This window comes from Tauraco erythrolophus, chromosome 12, assembly GCF_009769465.1.
Source record: "Tauraco erythrolophus isolate bTauEry1 chromosome 12, bTauEry1.pri, whole genome shotgun sequence".
Taxonomy (NCBI): domain Eukaryota; kingdom Metazoa; phylum Chordata; class Aves; order Musophagiformes; family Musophagidae; genus Tauraco; species Tauraco erythrolophus.
This window is the reverse complement of record NC_141476.1, coordinates 17,326,470-17,345,144: the sequence shown is the minus strand read 5'-3', so window position 1 is coordinate 17,345,144 and position 18,675 is coordinate 17,326,470. Positions and strand designations below refer to the sequence as shown.

Genomic DNA, 18,675 nt, shown 5'->3' with positions numbered 1-18,675 from the left:
ACCTCGCTGTGCTGCCACTATCCGTTCTGGGATGCTGTCCAGAGTGGCAGACGTGGGCTTGGCACAGCAAACTCCCTCTCCTTACCACACTAACTTTCAGTAAGAGCAGAAGCACAAAACTGAGTCCATCTCTTTCCTCCTGGCTCTGCTGTGGGCATGACAGCTTTTATTCGTCACTAACAGAAAAGATCACCAGTTTGCCCAAGCACAGCTGTTCAATTGGCAACAGAGCTGGAGACAGATTGCTGCCCTCCAGACTGAATTCCAAGTCCTGGCATGGCCACAGGGAACACCTACCTTGATCACACAGACTGCAAAAAGTGGGTTTCCTCAGGGAAAAAAAAAAAAAAATACTCCCATTTGCTTGTCATATTAAGAAAACGGCTCCCTGGAGGTATGGCCAATGCTGCCAACAGAGCAGCAGAGTGTTCACATTGCAGCTCCCTTTGGAGCATGGTCACTTCACTGTGATTCTCTCCCCGAGCTGGCATGCCAAACACACCAACAATTTATGGATAGCTTGCCTCAAAGCACCTGTCTCTACTCCTACACCACACGTGTCGATATGACACTACAGATCTGCTCACCTGCAGCTGACACTTGGAGGGGAGGGAGTGGTTTGCTGCAGGGCAGAAGGCCTGAACGCAAAAGAAGCTGTGCATGCTTCTCACCTGATACACTTTGCCATGGCAGGTGAAGCCATCTCCAATGCTGTGCCAAGAGCAGGAGCAGTTTCGAGTGCCAGGGCCTGTGTACTTGCAGAGCCCAAATGGGCTACAGCCTCCGTTGTTCTAGCAAGAGAAGTGAAAGGCTTGCATGGAGGGGCATCACCAACAATTTGAGTAGCCACTTGCATGTGGGAGCTGCTAACTACATCCAGCCCAGCGGGAAGGAAACCATTCCTCCCATCTGTCTAGTGCCTTAGAATAAACTTCACCCAAATCCTCAAGGGCTTTTCAGCACCAAATCCTACTTTGAAACAAAACCTTTGCACCTTACTTTGGAACCCTCAGTGATGACAAAACCATGCCATGACTCAGAGGGAGATTTTGACATGGCAGCAATGCCGTGAGCACAGATTACTTTTAAGCTTTTGAGCATGTTTCACACAAAATAGATGCAGAGAAACAAGCCCACATGCCTCCAACCCTATGTCACAGTTTCCACACTGCTCCTCCCACAAGAGAGAGGGTGAGTGCCAGGTGGGTGAGATACTTGCAGGTCATTGTGAGGTGTAACAGAAACTAAACACCCCAGGAAATCCTTTTGTTATGTGAAAAGGCAAGACAGCCAGTTCTAAACAAGCAGGCTAATCCTGTTCTTGCTGTTAACTGTTGGGAGAAAGGGACGCCTCAAGTCTGCGGCGTTCACCGCTGGTAACAGCAAAATGTAGACATACCTTTTCACACAAGTTGATGGGGTTGCACTGGCTCACACCATCCCCGCTGTAACCAGGAAGACAGTTGCAGGCAACCTGGAGAGAGAACAGGTGCTCAGTCTGAAACTTGGACCCAATAAAGAAAAACACGTGATGGCTGGGCTGGATGGAAAGCATGTGGTATAGCATCCATCGCACACTTCGTGAATAACCATGCTTGTGTCACCAACAAATATAACTTGAGACTGCCTCCAGCCTCTGGCCAACAGAAAGCATCTACTTTCAAGGAAACAGCAATCTTTTCATGCCCTTTCTGGGCAACTCTTCTATGTGGAAGATAATAAGCACAAGCAGAGCACTGCGATGGAAAGGTTTGTCTTGAGAGAACTATACAGCTGTGACAACCTCCATAATAACGTTGCCCCGACACCCATCTTGCTCACCTTCCTTGGGCCTGTTTTAACGCACTCTGCGTTGGTATGGCAGCCCCCGTTGCTTTCGAGACAGAGATCAATTTCTGCAGCAAAACAGTAAGGCCACATTATTGCTGGGGACTGCTCAAAACAGCAGGGAATTGGTGACACAAAGAGGTATTGGGAAAGCAACAGGGAGGATCTTCCTAGCTTTGGAAACATCTTGGCGGAAAACTGACTTGTGATAGTAAAGGAATGGGGAAGAACTGCAAGTTGGAAGTTCTACTCCTGCTACATGTGAGTCTCTGAGTTGAGATAAATCTGCCCACAGAAAATCCCACGTCTGCCTGGGTGTGTTTTAAAGGATATGAGAGGACCGGACTCTCCCACAGCTCCATGCTTATCTCAGAGCACCACTGTGGAAGACTGCCCTCACCTTCTGCCTCTGGACCTCTCCACAACATGCACCAGGGCAAGAAGCCTCTCAGGGTTGTTTAGGTTTGAGATCAAAACACTGGTCTGAGGCCATCCAGTGAAACAGGTGCCAAGGGCAGTGTGTGCTCTCTGCCCAGTTTCGGGTGGCACTGTGCTGGGACAGTGATGACCACTTCACTAATGACTTGGGAGAACGCTGAGCACATACCTACAGGTATGTACGTACACACGTACACGCATGTGTGCGTACGCCTCCACAAAAAGCAGAAAGACAGCTGAAACAAGACCAGCCAGCATTTCCTTGCTTTGCAATAATCACTGCATGAACAAAGTGAAAGTAGAATTGAGTCATTCAACACTTTAACCTGAAATTTTAATGCTTTTAGTCTGAAATTTCCTTTTGCATGGATGATGCCTCTCCACTAGCACCAAAACAAGCACTGAGCACTCACCCATGCAGAGTGTCCCGTCTCCAGCGTAGCCTTCCTTACAAACACAGGTTCTCTCTCCTGGGGACACCTTAGTACACACAGCATGTACGGAGCAGCCACCATGATTGAGAGTGCACGGATCTATTTCTGTGACCACAAACAAGAAGGGCTGAATCAGCTCAAAGCATCTAGGAAAGCCAAACTGTGCCAGAATGATCATCCATCTTAACAAAAATCACATCATCTTATTGAATCCCTTTGTTTCTTGACGAAACTGTAGGTTCTTTAAAGACATGGGGCCTCATCCATATCTGAGAGAGGCCAGTCTATGAGTCATGCTGAGCTTAAGTAACCCCTAAATTGGACTGAGAAGTCTTTCCATCACAGCATTTGCTCACTGAGGACTAATGGTTAGACACACACACAAAAATATTTTCCTGCACAACATAAATATTTTTTTTGGCTTCTCCCCTCATTTTCAAACAAGGGCAATACTGAAAAGAAACTGTGATGTCTACCAGTGTTTTGACTTTTACAATTTTATCACTCTGAGTGTTTTTTTTTCCTTGTCTGTTTGCTTTTGACATAGACCAGGTTTATATGTAGCTCTAGAGCAGTATCCTGAAATCCTACCTCATGTTGGCATAACTGCTGCACTGCTTCTACCTGATTTTGGCATGGCCAGCAAATAGGACGAGCACAAAATTCTAGGGAATTGAAGCATCTATATTCCAGGGATTCATGGCCAAAATTGTTATCTTTGCCACCACTACTGTGATATCAAAACTAATACAACCCATTCATGTGCATCTCTCTCCACAAGCAATAAGAACATGTAAAGCTCCAGACTGGAAAACCTCTCTACCAAAGCACGGCAGAGGTCATGGTGGATGGCTGAGAAGAAAAGGATTTGAATGATCTTTCCTTTGGCAGCATCATGCCATTTATTTCACAAACAAAACCGTTGTCTTTGCATAGCCTCAACAGATGTCTGCAAGCCTTCAATCTTGCCCACCCTTGCTGGACATACCTGTGCAATGGGTCCCATTCCCTGTGTATCCAGCAGAGCAAGAGCACGTAGGTGAAGAATCTGCAGAGCTATTGAGGCAGCTGAAACAAGAAAAGGATAAACAATCACTGATGATACCTGCTCATTTGCTTGGTCAGTGGGAAGCACTATAGAAGTCTGGCATGTACAAGTTAGAGACCACAGTGACCACATGAGGAGCATGCCTGAAGTTGTGGTGTGTTTCTTCACAGCACCAAATACTCAGGTTGCACTGGCCAGGAGCTGGCATCTAGGCACAGGCTCCACACCTTGTCCAGTACACCTTCACCATGCCCATGTGCTTCTGCATGATACATCGGAGATGGCTGGGTCCTGGTACCACAAAATAGCAGACCAGATAACAGAAGGAGAAGGCAGCAAGAAGGAGTCATCACAGCCCATCAGCCTATTTTATTCCTTGGTGTGGGCAGGCAAGGCAGAAAGGGCTTGTAAACGGCTGGTTGATTTGCTCCATGAGTAAGGCCAGACTTGAAATACCTTGGAGTCTCTGCTTTCTCCCATCCACACATGCAGAGGAACTGGGAAAGGATTTATACTCAGAGAGACAAAATCCTTGGGGAAACAGGATGCAGCTTAGCTTAGAGAGGTCCCAGGATGGAATTGACATTTATGTATCTTTAATGAGCGGGCACCTTCTCTCAGCCCTCTGCAAAGCCCTAAACACAGAATCACCTCTATGTAAAACTCATACAAACACACGTGGCTTTCTTGGAAAGACCCAGCCCCTTGTCTGTACTTACTTGGCCATTTGATGGCAAGTGTTATTGCATAAGTCGGTCTCGATTCCTGCAAAAGAAGAAACAAAAGTGACGACATTTTCAATTTAGCACTTGCTGGGGCCATTTCTGCCATCTAGAATAAAGGACCCTGTAAACTGCCACGCTTGTGGTGCCCTGACTGATGATGGGACACACCAGCAGTATGAAAAGTCTCCTGTCCTATGTGGGAGCAGGAAAACCTAACGGGATTTATGTTTTGGCACTTTGCAGTGGAGTGAATTCGATGTTCTCTGCCTGAACTAACAGTTCATTTTGATCCTATCTGCATGACCTCCACACTGCTAGGAATGAAACAAGGACAGAAACCTCATTAATCCAGACATGCAGGGTCATTTGGCTTTGCCCCTTTCGAAGCAAGAAGATGAACTTTTTCATGCTTTACATTTACACTAGATAGTACAGCTCCACTCAATTTCCATTTCTAAATGCCCCAAAAACATTTGACTTCAGTACAAAATCAATCTTTGTGTGCAAACCTTTAAAATCCCGAAGTATTTGGAAGCTCAGGTTCCTCCCCACCCCAAATCCCAGGAACAACCATCTTCAACATATTACTTTGACACACAGTGACAGATCTATTGAGAACTGCAGACCATGGCCTGAGCTCACCTAAATCAATGGATCTGTGAGCAGAAAAAGCAGCTCAGCAGACAAATTGGGGCCCTTTCGAGGCTTCAAATCAAGCCCTGCCACCTTCTTAGCAAGCAACATGGTCAACCCAATCTGGCTGGCAGATTCCATCTCTCCCTCCCAGGGCAAGGGGCTGTTTTTGAGGTGCCTCAAATCTCGGTGGAGATGGAAGCAGGGGACATGCTTTCCTCTGTAGGAGTCTCACCCAAATAACTGGAGGGCTCATGTGCTTAAGGGGAAGTCAGTCTGCAAATGTAGCTTGTGTCCAGGAATAAGCTAGCACAGTCTGATAAGCTTTCAGGGGGATGCAAAGTACACATGACTGTGGTCACCCTGCTCAGCTACAACCAAATTGCTTTGGCAACTAAAGAGGATCACGCAGGTTTCTCTGCCAAAAAGGCAATACTACTCCATAGGCCCCTTCACACTCACGTACTTTCTCGGCAGGTAGGGCCCTTCCACCCTGGGAAACACTCGCAGCTCCCGTCCCCTTGCAGCCCATCGTTACATATGCCGTTGTCGCAGGCACATTCTGCAAGCGAAACATAAACACTCATCACTGTCACACCAACCAGGTACCACAAGCAGAGTCTTGCTGCCATTTCAGTGGCTGCTCTGTTCCTAATCCAACACATCAAACTGCCATAAAGAAAATGTCACAGGAGTATCAGCTCTTGTACCCCTTGCTACCAGGCCAAAAAGCCCAGGAACAGACCACCTGCCTCCTCTTTCTGCAGTTTGGGTGTCAGCAGGATGAGTGGCATAGCACAGCCAGCCATGCCTTGGTTTGAGGATGAAAAATGGGGCCACTCCTCCGGCTGACCACAAGTGCTCACTCCCACTGTCCCTCTCTCAATGACCTGCCAGCTGTTCGCCTGTCTCAGAGGCTCTGGGACATTTCTTCCCTCCCACCATCCCTCCCAAGAGCTGAGACGTGGTCACTTTTCTCCCCTTGCCAGCAGGGTGGTAGACAAGCTGCAATAGCCATCAGTGTCACCTGATTTGCAGTCAGCTCCGTATCGGCCCACTTCACACATTTCACAGGCAGTGCCGTGGAAACCCTCCAGGCACCGGCACTCTCCGCTGCCCTCGATGCCGTCCTGGCATTCCCCGTTCCCAGAGCACCACTGGCCTGGGTTCCCGGGGCACATCTCACACATGTGTCCGTAGTAGCCGGGGCAGCAGATGGACCTCTGGAGAGTAACAAAAACAAGTTGAGATGAGCTGTCTTGTGCAGCACGAAGTACAGCTTTACTGTGGAAGCTACTCTATTCCTTTAAGTATGTGATAGCCGTAATTTCTGACAACGGATGAAAGGGCCAGATGTGTGCAGGTAGGATGTAGTAAACCCCATAAAACGGGGTTTTATGGGGTTTACTACTTTTATTTTTTTTTTACTCTGTTGCCCAGAGCTTCATGTAAAGGTCTGCACTGCCCTTGAGCAACACTGGCTGTTTGGTAATGCAAATGTTCAGTCCTGTGCCCATCCAGCCTATCTGCTGCCTATGTCCCTCGTGTGTCCTGTGTCCCACCAGTAAGACACTCTGTTAGGCAGAGAGAGGCTCTGCCAGAAGCAGATTTGGTTTAGAAGTCTGAATTAACTGCTCTCACTTCCTTCTGCATCTGCCCATGAAGGGAGGAAACCATGATGGGACCGAGCTGAACAGTACAGATGAAGAGAAACATGGTCTAATGAAGGGATGCAGAACTGCCCAGTGAGATACAAGTGCTGACTGAAGCTCTGCATGCGAGTACTGTACATCCAACTCCCTCTCTCCCTTCTCCTCAATCTCCCATTCCCACTAAACTTTCCAGTAAGATGCTTTAATACCTACAAGAGCTCAAATTCACACAAGTCTTTCTTTTACCATTTCCTCTGCAAGTGTGTTCTCCCAGCCACACATTTTTACAAAACTGGTAGGGGACACAATAGCTGCGAGACCTTCTGCTCCTCCCTTTGGTTTGGCTCCAATTAGTCATCAGTTATTCGGGAAGGCATATGCACAAGCAAAATACCATCATTCATGTCTCATTTCCTCAGGAAACCAGACTACAAACATTCAACTCCTCTCTTCCTCTGCAGGACAAATCCCAAAGCAGCAGACCACAGTCCATCACTGTGCAGGCATTTCTGCAGGTTCATTTTCTCTCCAGTGCCCTTTACCTCCAGGATGGAGAGCGACTCCCAGACGAGCCCAATCTCAGATACGCAACGGCACAAATACAGCCAGGACTTCAGCATAGGCTGTGTTTGTAATATCCATCTTACTTTTGTCAAAATGAATCCGAAGCAAATGTTCTTCTTACCAGAGAAACTTTTGCGCAGGTGAAGTGGCAGCCAAGTATTCCTGTATCCCCAGAGCGTAATTCACAGCGAGCGAGATTCTTGCTTCCCGGAAATTCCTGCAGATATTATTAACATAGATGCAGATAGAATATATTACAATATTTAGACAAACAGATTGTACATTTTGGTGCATACAGTGGTGTTCTTGCCTAACCGAGGAATAATGCTTTTTATCCTATAGGAACAGCCCTAAAAATTTGGACTTCCCAGAGCTGAGACCAATGAGGCATCTCTAGATGTGAGGTCACCACACATAGTCTATTTTGTTACCTGCCAAATTCCTGGTATACATGTCAGTATGAATACTGGGAAAAAGCAATTGGAAAATGTTTGGCACAGAGTAAAGTAACGAAGCTTAAGAAGACAGATGTGGCTGCTAGGCAATTCATAGCCAGCATGGAGATGAAATGTTCAGTTATTTTCCTCTCTGGAAAGGTTTGTCACTCACTCACAAACAGGCTGCAGGCACAACCAGCCCCTATGTGTGAATACATCAACAGTCCACACTGGGAAATCGCTATTGGCACCCTTAAACTGGATTTCCTTGATGATAATGTCAAAAGAGTAAAAGATATCTCTTTTTTCCAGGTAAGAGGGGAAACTTCCTGCACTGCATGCTCTAAAGGGCTTCTGTGATTGAGGCGAAGCCTGGTGCCAGCCCTGAAAGGAGCCTCATAGTTCACGTGTTTTTTTTTCTGCTTAAACCTCTGCTTTCTCTTACAAACCTTGCTAATGAATGAGCCACAGAGGACTCAAGGGCGCATTTTTTCAGGTATCGAGATGACATCTATAGAGTAATAAAAGGACATCAAAGCACTATCTGCAAACAGGCTGTGAGATGTCACACGAATCAAAGACTCACCACAAGAACTGATCCGGGAGGACACTTGATCCCCTTCTCACACTTGCCGCATCTTGACTAGGGCACAGAGAACAGGACAAGTCACATGTGTGCCCTCTACCCACGTCACACCAAGACACTAATCTTGAATTACAAATGGTGCTGTACAGGCTGCTGGCTGGGACAAAGACAAAGATTCATTTATCTCCATGGCTCAAAACACCAAAAGAAGAAAAATCATGATGCTCAGGTCCTGGCTTCTATCAAAGGCTTCACACAAGGTCTTATTTCTGCACTCTAGAGACCATACCACAAAAGAAACCAGAAGAGCTCTCATGTTACACCTCTCCTGAGACTCTCAGCTGGGGCAGGGCTTTCTGCAGGCTTGGAGTTCCTTCACACAAGGCTGCAAATACTCTTCTTCTGATCTATAACAGGGCAAGCCTGTCTCAATCTGACCCTGCAATCTTCAGATGGCCAAGAGCCACAAGATACATGCAGGACGGACTTTGGCCATGACTCCCAGCTAGACCACAGCATTTCCTGAGAGAGCCTGTGGTCATGCCATGCAGGAACTGGGCCGGAATCTCCTTCCACAGCTGAGCATCTGGGAGTCCCTGCACCAGCCTGCCTCCCTGGCACTGTGAGAGAGCCCCAGCAAGTGAACTGCACGTGATCTGCATGGGAGCTGTGTATAGCACATGAGCTGCAGATCTGCTGCATTAGAAGTACAGTCTGAGGCTAGGAGGTGCCAAGTCTCCATGATGTCCCATTTCATATGAGGATCATCTGGGGTCAATTCACAAGCTACTGTCTCATTCATGTGGAATAGACAAGGTAGGTCTTCTGCTATTCATCAGTTTGGTTCAGTAGGTGCAGAAACCCTGTGAAATGGTGGTCAGCTTCTTGGTAATCATTATTACCTTTTGTATGGTGGTGGTATTGGCAGTGCAACGATTCTTCTGTATCTGGAGGACCTGTGAAACCCCGATCAGCATGCCATTCTTCGTCTCAAGAAATTTTCCATCCAAAAGAATATTATTGACAAACTTCTGCAAAGGAGAAGGAAACGGCTGAGGTGATAACCTTCAACTCCTTTTGCATGGATTGCTTGTCAGACAGCCACAGTAGATAAACTGTAAGGATGTCCAAAACAGACATGGGTGTATCCAGCCACCAGACTTAGAAAGCGATAGGTCCAGTCAGAGACTCAAATGGCAAAACAGTCATCCCTCCTTACCTGGGTGCTGTTTTGATAAAACATTAGCCAGTAGGAGAGCCCTAGCATGCTGTTCTTATGGATTCCACTTCTCAAGTCCGTGGGCAAGAGCTTCTCTCCCAGTACAACGTGGTACTGCACTGTCTCATTGTCCTAAATCCGCAAAAAGACCCAGGTGTTAGGACTCTCTTGACTTCCTAGACTATAATTCAGTCAAAGGTATGGCATGAGAAGAGTTCCTAAGCAATCTGTAACAGTTACTTTACCCCACAGAGCTCTGTAACTCACAATCACAGATGACTGATCACATCTGATGACTGTGTTACTGATGAAGTCATAAATGTTTTTTGGAACCTTTCAAAAGATTCAAATTGCCACAGACATGCCACAGGCAGCCAGAAAGGGTAACATGTTGTGCCATCTATCCACACTCAAATCTACTCAGAAATCGACATTTAGAGTCCAAATATTCTTTTCGGATCCCATTGCGACACCCCAGGAAACCTTCTCATTTCTCTCTGCCACATTTCTCCTAGCTTTTAGCATCAGATATGCTTCTCCTCTCCATGCTCAAATCCACTGAACTCAAGTTTAAGATCGAGCAGTATATGTGTCTCTGCACTTACTGCAATACATATTCAAACGGTATGCAAGCAGTGAGCTTACCAACTGTGTCACATTGGCAGCATGGCAGTACTCCTCAATGGAATTATTTCCAGGAACAAAAACTGTATATTTTTCAGAGGACTCGATTTTTCCTATGAGCTGGTATTGCTAAAAAACATCCGAACAGTAACATTAGCAATTACAGTTGTACTCACTAAAAACCAAACCACACATGAAATCAATTACAAAGGCAAGAGCGCTAGAGGAAATGCTTGAAACGGGATATACAACTTCCACTCAGTCACACATGTCTAACTGCTTGCTCCTCCTCCCAGACTGACATAAGTGCAGCTTCTCAATTATGAACAAGTCTTCCTTTTCCTCTAGATTTCTCTGCCCTGTAGAAGCATGAGAGCACCTACAGTAGACATGTCGTCTTCCACTGTAATAACATGCCAATAATATAAAGATCTAACTGTAAGTATGTAACACTTTGGCTGCTCAGAAGAGCTTTCCTAGAAGATCCCTCATGAATGGTAGGAAACAGGTGGTCTCCCTTTTCTCGCCAGGCAGTCCAAGTTTTGGTCCACCAGTACAGGGTAAGGTAGACGTTTGCTCAAAAGACAGTTCTGATGACCACAACTGTGCACACCTCAACTGCTTACCTGTAGCAACTCCTTGAATGTGCTGAATGAGGCAACTGTCTCGAGCTGTTCCTGCAGACCTGGAGGACTCGGTGGGATATCTCCTGAAGGCGGCAACAAAACCTGCGGAAAAAGCAAGTTTATAAGCAAAGCTGGGCAAGGGGCTCTGTGGGAAATCACACTAGAGTCCTGCCCTGCTTGCAATAGAAATGCCTTCATTTTACACACTTTGCAGTAGCCTTAACTCTTCTTCTGTCAGCCAAGAGAAGAGGAACTCCCCTCCCGCTTGTCCCGGAGACAAATATTTTAAACACTGCTGCACAGGAAACATCTGTCAGGACCTCGTGATGACCAAATATATTTTTGCCATTATATCCCTTTCTAACTGTCCAGACATGCATTCCTCCTTGGCACCATCACAGATGCTGCAACACAAACCTGTTGCTACAACTGCAGCATTTCCCAGTATTGTGTGTACAGACGTACCTCACTGAGGACATGAATAATGCCGTTACTGGCAGGGATGTCACTGACGACTATACTCGCATTCTGGATGGTTAACACCTGCAAAAGTATCAGAGGGAGAAGCAACAGGATTAGAAACTGCTCTTAAGCAGTTTAATTTGATCCTGGCATTATGTAAGAAACCCTTACGCCGCTCCTGGTGTTTATCTGCCACCTGGTCTGTGGGTTGAGGGTGGGTAATTCTGGCTTGTCATACTTTTGAGCTTCTCACCAGTGAAGATGCCTTCAAGAAAGTGGGCCCTGAAGGGAACAAAGGCAGGTAAAGAAAAGATTGGGGCAGTGTTTGTAATAGCAGGGAGATAAAACCATACCACCCATCATTCATGTCTCTCACATGAAGTTGTTAAGCAAGTGGAGAGAACGATGGAGGGAATTACTTGCCCTGATACCATCTGCACCTACATGACAGGGAAAATCTCCCTCTGCAAATACATGAAAAATAAAGCCACTTCCCATAGTCTGTGGTCTGTTATGTTTTAAATGTGTATTAAATTCTTTGACTGCTAGGTGTTTAATCTGGCTTCTATATTTATCTCAAGATAACTTTATTGGTCTTGTACAAGCAGAAATCCAGCTCATGGCTTTGTCACTGTTGTTTGGCAATATAAAGCAAAGGCAGGAGTCTCCTCATACCTGACTAAAAATGGCAGCGTGTAGGGAGTCAACCAGAAATCTTTCTCAGTCTTGCTCAAGTTTTTGATAGCTGCCTCTGATGGCACCAGGACAGTGAAATTGGTTTCTGCTGGGATGCTGAAGAGAGACTTCTGTTGTCCAAAGCACAAAAATGAACAAATAAGACACGCCAGTACCACATCTATACCACAAAATATAATCAACAGTCACCCTGCATATGCCCCAGAAGCACGGCAGGGTCTCCTGCGCATGGCAGGTAAGTGCTGTTGACAATCAATGAATGCCACAGATGGTTTAGCCAAAACAGTTGACACCCGTTCGCCAAGGGAAAACCTGCTACTTTAAGCCCTACTTTCGTACTTCAATTAATCTTCAAACCCATTAAATCATATCCATAAATTCTTTCTGAACCCTCGACATCAGTTTTGGGGGAGGGACCAAGATTATTCCTGGCAAAAGCAATGTATGCAGCCCAAGACGTAAGCTAAAGCTCAATTAGATGCCGTACATCATAGCATGCTTCCACAGACTTGCTGCAGTCTGCAGAGCGTCTCTGTTATTGCCACGTTGGAGACGGGGAAGTAGTAACAAGAAAAGGAACAAACATACAGTCGAATTTCTCAAACCGTGCTCCTCTGAAAAACAGCTGTTATAACACTACCACTTTTTCTTTCCCTTCTGTGCTATTTTATGATGGCTGGGAGCTAGAGATGATACAACCATGAAAATGAAGTGCAACACAGTCCCAGCTTCCTCCTGTGCTCAAAAAGGCCCCCAAAACAACACTCACAACCTTCACTCTATCACAGCCTCCAGAGTTTTCTGCATGCCTGCTCTGTAACAATTTCTCCTTCTCTGTTGTTTTACTTTTCTCTAACGAAAAAGATAAATGGAGTTGCTCTTTCTCTAACAGCAGCATTCACAGAGACTTCACTTCTACCGCACTTACCCGTGTGGGCATCCCATGGCTGTTCTTACCTGAAGCCAGTCATAGAAGCCTGCAAAGTGGGAATTCCTGGCCAGCTCCTTCCAAATAGAAACAACAGAAGGGTTATCCCTGCTAAGCACTGGGGTTGCAGGGCTGGGATACCCAGGGTGGGGGAAAGGAGCCCTTTGCAATATCGAATCTAGCAATAATGACTTAGATATTCCTCTCTCATCTTACAACCATTAAAGGCACTGTGTACAATGGGGAGGGATGGGTACTCCTAAAACCACACTCCAGCCATTAAAAAAAACATATTCTCAAATAAACAAACTCTTTTTGACTCATCTGCAATCACTCATGTTTGCCAGGGGCAGGGATTGAATCCACAATGGCCTTTGATATTTCTAATGACAGAAAATGGGCCTAGCAGCTCTGATCTGAAAAACTTTCCAAACAACAAAAAAAAGATGACTTATTGCACAGGATGGACAGGGGTTTGGCAGCTTAGAAATTATTGCCAGTGGTCTCGTGAACACACTGTCCTTGGCACCAGTTCTGTCTCTGTGGCCTTGGGCAGACACATGTACTGTGCTGTCAGGCTGGTGCTGGGAGAAGGAGTCAACTCAGGTAACAGAAAGGGAAAGTAAGAGCAGAGTCATTTCTCTCCAATGGAGAGAAAATCTCAGACATTTACTTTTTACTCACTTTTACAATGTCCCCGTAGCACGTCATGCCATCCCCCATGTAGCCTTGAGGGCAAGTGCAGGATCTCTCTCCTCCACCCAGGGGTACACACGTAGCCTGCAAATACAAGAAAAGGAGAAATCAGAGAGCAAAAGCAGGTTATGCAGTGTTACACCTACCTAGGAATTAAACTCTGGCCTCCCGTGGCCTGAGCTAGAGAAGCACACACAAGCACTTTCCTCTTGTTGCCTTTATGGTGGCACTGAATTCACACTTCATGCAGCAAAGCCTAGGTGATGGCTTTGGTTGTGTGAACTCACAGAAATCAGAGGATCCGCCTGGGTAAATCAGAGACCAAATGTTTATAACACCTCAGTGGCATGCCCATAAGATGATGTAATGCAAATCCTTGCAATGGTCTCGATATCATGGCTGAAAAACTTCTGTCAGGGAGCAGAGTAACCTCCACTGCCATGCCAGCCTTGGGACAGCACTTTAGCTACTCACCAAGTCATGGCAGCCACCGTTGTCCATAAGGCATGGGTTGATTGCATCGCAGTTGTTGCCATCACCAGCATAACCCCTCTTGCAGACACACTTGCTCTGCAAGGAAGAGACAATTCAGTTTTATAGACCTATCACAGTATCCTCATTCGCTACTCAAAAAAGGCCTAAGGCAGCAAAACCTATTCTTCATTTACTTTCCCAAATTTTCTTCCTGGTCCCTCAAGACCTGGAAGTGTGGAGGTATCTCCTTAGTAGGTCATCATCCTCTATCACAGCACTCACACTGCCTGGTTACTCAAGCGCATTGATCCCTTGCACTGCTTGTCTGTGGGCGGGTCACTTGAAGACAATGGTTTCCATCTTTATTTCAGTTTTTCAGGGAATGACATAGACTTTGTGAATGGCAGAAAGAGAAGAGGGGTTAATTTCAAAGCTTCCTGCTTTCAAGATAGGTAGGAGACCACTTGCACATCTCATTTCACTAAAATCTACGGAAAATTTGGCACCTTTTCTCAATGCATTGTCCAATGCTACCCTGGCTCAGTGAGGAGAAGCACTTTGAGAAGCAGCATCCTGAGAAGCCACTTCTGTGTATCTCCTACCTCAAGATGCCCGACTGCCAGCCCTCTCTCCCTCTCTCTTCAGACGGACTGTCTGAACAGCTGCACACGCTTTTCTGTATATTTTAACATCACCCAGAGACAATGCTGTGATCTGGGAACAAGCAGGACACAGCAACTGATGCCTCATACCAAGCCATGCTACCAAGTGTAGTCTCTTGCCTTTGCTGCAGACAAGTTCCAGAGCAGAGCAGCAGCCTCAAACACATCAGTGCATCTCACCACATACAAGCACGCTGTGTGGTTTCACCTCCAGCCAGTGTTTCTGGCAGGAGACACACAGACTTTGCTGCTGATCAGCCCAATTTCTACCTCTGGCAATCCTAGGCCATGTCAGAGGAGCTTAGGAAACATTAAATTCACCATCAGACTGCTTAGCATTGATCATACCTGGCCAGGGCCAATATAAACACAGTTGGCGTTGATGTGACAGTTCCCTCTGCTCTCCAGCATGCAATTGTCTACAGCCACGCAGGCCTTCCCGTCCCCAGTCCAGCCCATGTTGCACTGGCAGGTGGCAGTGCCGGGGCCCGTACTGGTGCACAGGGCCTTGAGGAGAAGGGAGAGAAAAAGAATTACACTCAGTAGAAGAAGGGAGGGAGGGTGGTGCAAATACAGCAACAGATCTCCTTCATCAGACTGTGGAAAGTTCCTGAATGACCAACTCTGATGCCAGTACTGGGGATGGCGGGGTGGAAGCATCTTCTCTAGAAAAGTCCTAGACAACTTCGTAATAAAGTGACTCTGGAAACATTTGTTTTCAGAGAGGCAGACACTTGTGTCTAGGGTGGTTCAGAACTCCCAGGGGCATTCCCTACCATTGTAAAGCTCCTCCGTTACAGAAGAAATATTCTCTGAGGAGGAGGAGCACAATCTCCTGCTTGGACATGTGAGATGAAATCAATGACGGAGGGCAGATCTCTCTCAGGAAAGACCTACTTTGTACCCGGTGCCATCCTATTTCCTCACGGCCCAATGTGTTCCTCTCACAGAGAGGCCTAAATTATGATGAGGTCTGAGCATTTGGCAATCACTTCCATCATAAAGCACCACAGTTTTTTACCAGGGATAATAATGTGATGTTGATGGTTGCTAGAAATACGAGTTGGAGTTCACAGCTAAGCTACAGTCTGAACACAGCAACAGAGAAACTAACACACATTAGAAGAGCTTAATGGGTAAATCAATACAAACCAAAAATTATCTGTACAGCTAATCCCTGTAGCTGCCAAAATATCTGGTGTAAACCAGCCAAACTCCCCTTGGCACTAACCCAAATGATTGACTTCCTTATGACTGTGCCAAGGTACCTGTTATTCCACTCCATCTTACAGACAAAGTTAGCACACAAAATCTGTAACAGTCCCAGGCGTCCTGGACCCCTGATCTGATTGATAGGAGCTGCTTCCGCACACTTGCACAGTCCGAACCCACTTACGTTCTGTGAACAGCCTCCTCGTTCTGGCTGACTGCACAGGTCGATGGGCTGGCAGGAAAACCCATCACCTTCGTATCCATCCATGCAGATGCACCTTTAAAGTTCAAGCACAAAAGGGACACAGATAGAGCAGCTCCTTCTGAAAGCCAGCAGAGAGCAAAAAGGCTGCTTGAGCCTCTCCAGCAAGCAAGAGCTTGACTGATTTCTAGCAGGTTGGCTGCGTTACTCACACAACTCCGTGCAGCACGTATGCAGACATACGTACACAACGACAGTCGCTGTGCGCCTGTACGATGACAATGTGCCCACCCGAAGGTGAGTGCCCAAAAGACTGACCTTGCTGTGTCATTGAGGCTGCAGACAGCGTTCTGGTGGCAGTACTGGGACAGTCCACTTGGGCCACAGTTCTTGGATGTCTTGTCACAGAATTTCCCGGTATAGCCTTCCTTACAGGACCAGGACTGACACACACCGCCGCTGCCAGGCCTGTTGTCACAGACACCATGGACACAGCCACAGTCTGTCAAGTACATGGAGTAAAATCATTAACTACAAAAAGTCCAGAATCCACCGCAGTGACAGAATTTCTGGATTCTCAACTCTCCTTCACAACCTCTTGTGACACCAAATAATCATTCCAATTGTTGTTGACAGAGGGACGTCTGCTGAACAACATCCGTCATACTTCAAAACTCGGCCAGGGAGCAGATCCTGTGACTGCCTGGGTCCATTTTTTTTTATGGGCTGTAAGGATAGGCTCAAATTTAGGCTATCGAGCTCAAGGTCCTTGTCAACTGTCTTTTCTTTCGTAGCAGCAGAGATCTAAATCACAGCCCCACACCTAAATTTGACTGATGCTTCCAAGACCCACTCATCACTGTCATATCATCCATGTTTTCTCCACTGTTGTTTGAAGAGACACTAATTGTGACACTTCCATCATTTCTTTCGTGACTCTGGTCTTGCCAGAAGGAAATCCAGGATACATGAACCTGCACTATATCCTTGCCCTACATTTTCCTCTAGACTCTCCATCAGAATTACCAACCTTCATCACAGTTCTCGCCGTGCTTGTTTGGGTTTGAGCAGATGTGGCAGGCTATTCCTTTGAAACCTTCAAAGCAGTGACAGTTGCCATTCCCTTGTATGCCATCACTGCACTGGAAGGAAAACAAAAAGAAAACCAAAGTGATTGAAACTCCAGGAACCTAGGTAAAGCCAAGGCGTTGATATTTATCAAAAGCACTTTGGCACTAGCAGTAAAAAACAGGACTTTGCAGGGTGGTGGTAGTAATACAAAATCCCACATTGCCAGAGCTGCCCCCAACAGCCATAACATGATTCACACTAGAGCTCAAGACAGAAAACCCACTGGTGAATACATGCCATTCTCTCTGGATCTGCTGCTGCCACCGCTGCAGGCTTAGCCCTGGAGCACAAATTCTGAATTGTACAACTACACTCTCTAACCACCCTGTCGCAACTCCTTATTGCAACGCAGTAGAATCTTTCATACTTACATTTCCCCGGCCATAACATGGAGTGGAAAATCCCCCAGGGCACGGCATGCAGTCCGGACCAAAGAATCCTTTGCAGCATCCAGGTTTCTGAAACAAAAGCAAAATCGGTAAAGTATGACATGACTGAAAAAGAATTGCGTGGAGTTGTCTTGCCCTCACAATCCCGAAATCCTGGTCCTCCTTCCTGTTGTGGGCTGAAATGGACTGTCTCATTTGGCATCTGTGTTTCTAGGAGCTCCTGCACTTAAATTATTTTTCAACAATACGCCTCTTTCTGCTCACAGCCTATTCTGCTCAGAATAAATCACTATTTTCTGCTCTCTCTCTGACTTCAGTGAAAAGGGCCTATGTTTCCTAAGAGCTTTTATTTTTTTCAGAGTGCTGGCCCACTCACTCCTACTATATCCTTGCTGAGGATTGTGTTCCTTTGGAGGGATGTAGCAGCCCTGGATTGCAGGCCTTGTCACAACTGACCAACGGGAGAACAATCACAAGACAAATAAGCAGCAGTATTTAATGCCACACCCACAAATCATTCCATATAGTTGGCACTGTGAGAGCTCAGGAGCTGCAGGCAAACATGGGGTCCATAAACTCACTAAGAGCGACTTTCTCGAACCAGCTGACAATGTTTCATAAACAGGATGCAATCACTTCACAGCTTACAGCACTTTCCCTGTGCTCAGCTTCCTTTGGGAGAAATGCCTAAACCAGGGCACTCAGAGAAAACATGCCACAGCCAAAAATGTGCCATTTGTCTCGTGTCCTCCTCCAGCTTGGCTGGTCACAACTGATGCGCTTTATTTCATTTATTTATTGTACTCAGGTTTAACTCAGCTGCTTTCTAACATTTGCAGCAGGTTGGTACCCTGTGTTCTCTGTTTGCAAAGAGAAAGCTGGCAGCCAGTTCATGTGACAGTCCTGGGGACAGCCCTTTGCAGGGAACAGCCTTCCTTTTGCTCCCATCCAGCCCTCTCTCAGCTGAAGGAGTCAGAGCTCTTCTAGATGAAGGAGGAAGAGCAACACTA

The 18,675-nt window shown here is 46.4% G+C and overlaps 1 protein-coding gene across 1 annotated transcript in view; it reads right to left on the bottom strand.

Moving 5' to 3' along the window:
• Window positions 1-18,675, bottom strand: part of STAB1 (stabilin 1) — a 57,590-nt gene that overhangs the window by 12,548 nt on the left and 26,367 nt on the right. Inside the window, 25 exon segments of the mRNA XM_086619274.1 lie at window positions 672-791; window positions 1,400-1,474; window positions 1,822-1,895; window positions 2,679-2,804; window positions 3,688-3,767; window positions 4,467-4,512; window positions 5,572-5,667; window positions 6,133-6,328; window positions 8,345-8,401; window positions 9,247-9,375; window positions 9,564-9,695; window positions 10,209-10,316; window positions 10,814-10,915; window positions 11,279-11,356; window positions 11,447-11,499; window positions 11,502-11,557; window positions 11,951-12,081; window positions 12,929-12,976; window positions 13,584-13,679; window positions 14,070-14,165; window positions 15,080-15,238; window positions 16,128-16,221; window positions 16,464-16,647; window positions 17,176-17,287; window positions 17,648-17,734. Of these exon segments, the coding sequence (XP_086475400.1) occupies window positions 672-791; window positions 1,400-1,474; window positions 1,822-1,895; window positions 2,679-2,804; window positions 3,688-3,767; window positions 4,467-4,512; window positions 5,572-5,667; window positions 6,133-6,328; window positions 8,345-8,401; window positions 9,247-9,375; window positions 9,564-9,695; window positions 10,209-10,316; window positions 10,814-10,915; window positions 11,279-11,356; window positions 11,447-11,499; window positions 11,502-11,557; window positions 11,951-12,081; window positions 12,929-12,976; window positions 13,584-13,679; window positions 14,070-14,165; window positions 15,080-15,238; window positions 16,128-16,221; window positions 16,464-16,647; window positions 17,176-17,287; window positions 17,648-17,734 (2,535 nt within the window).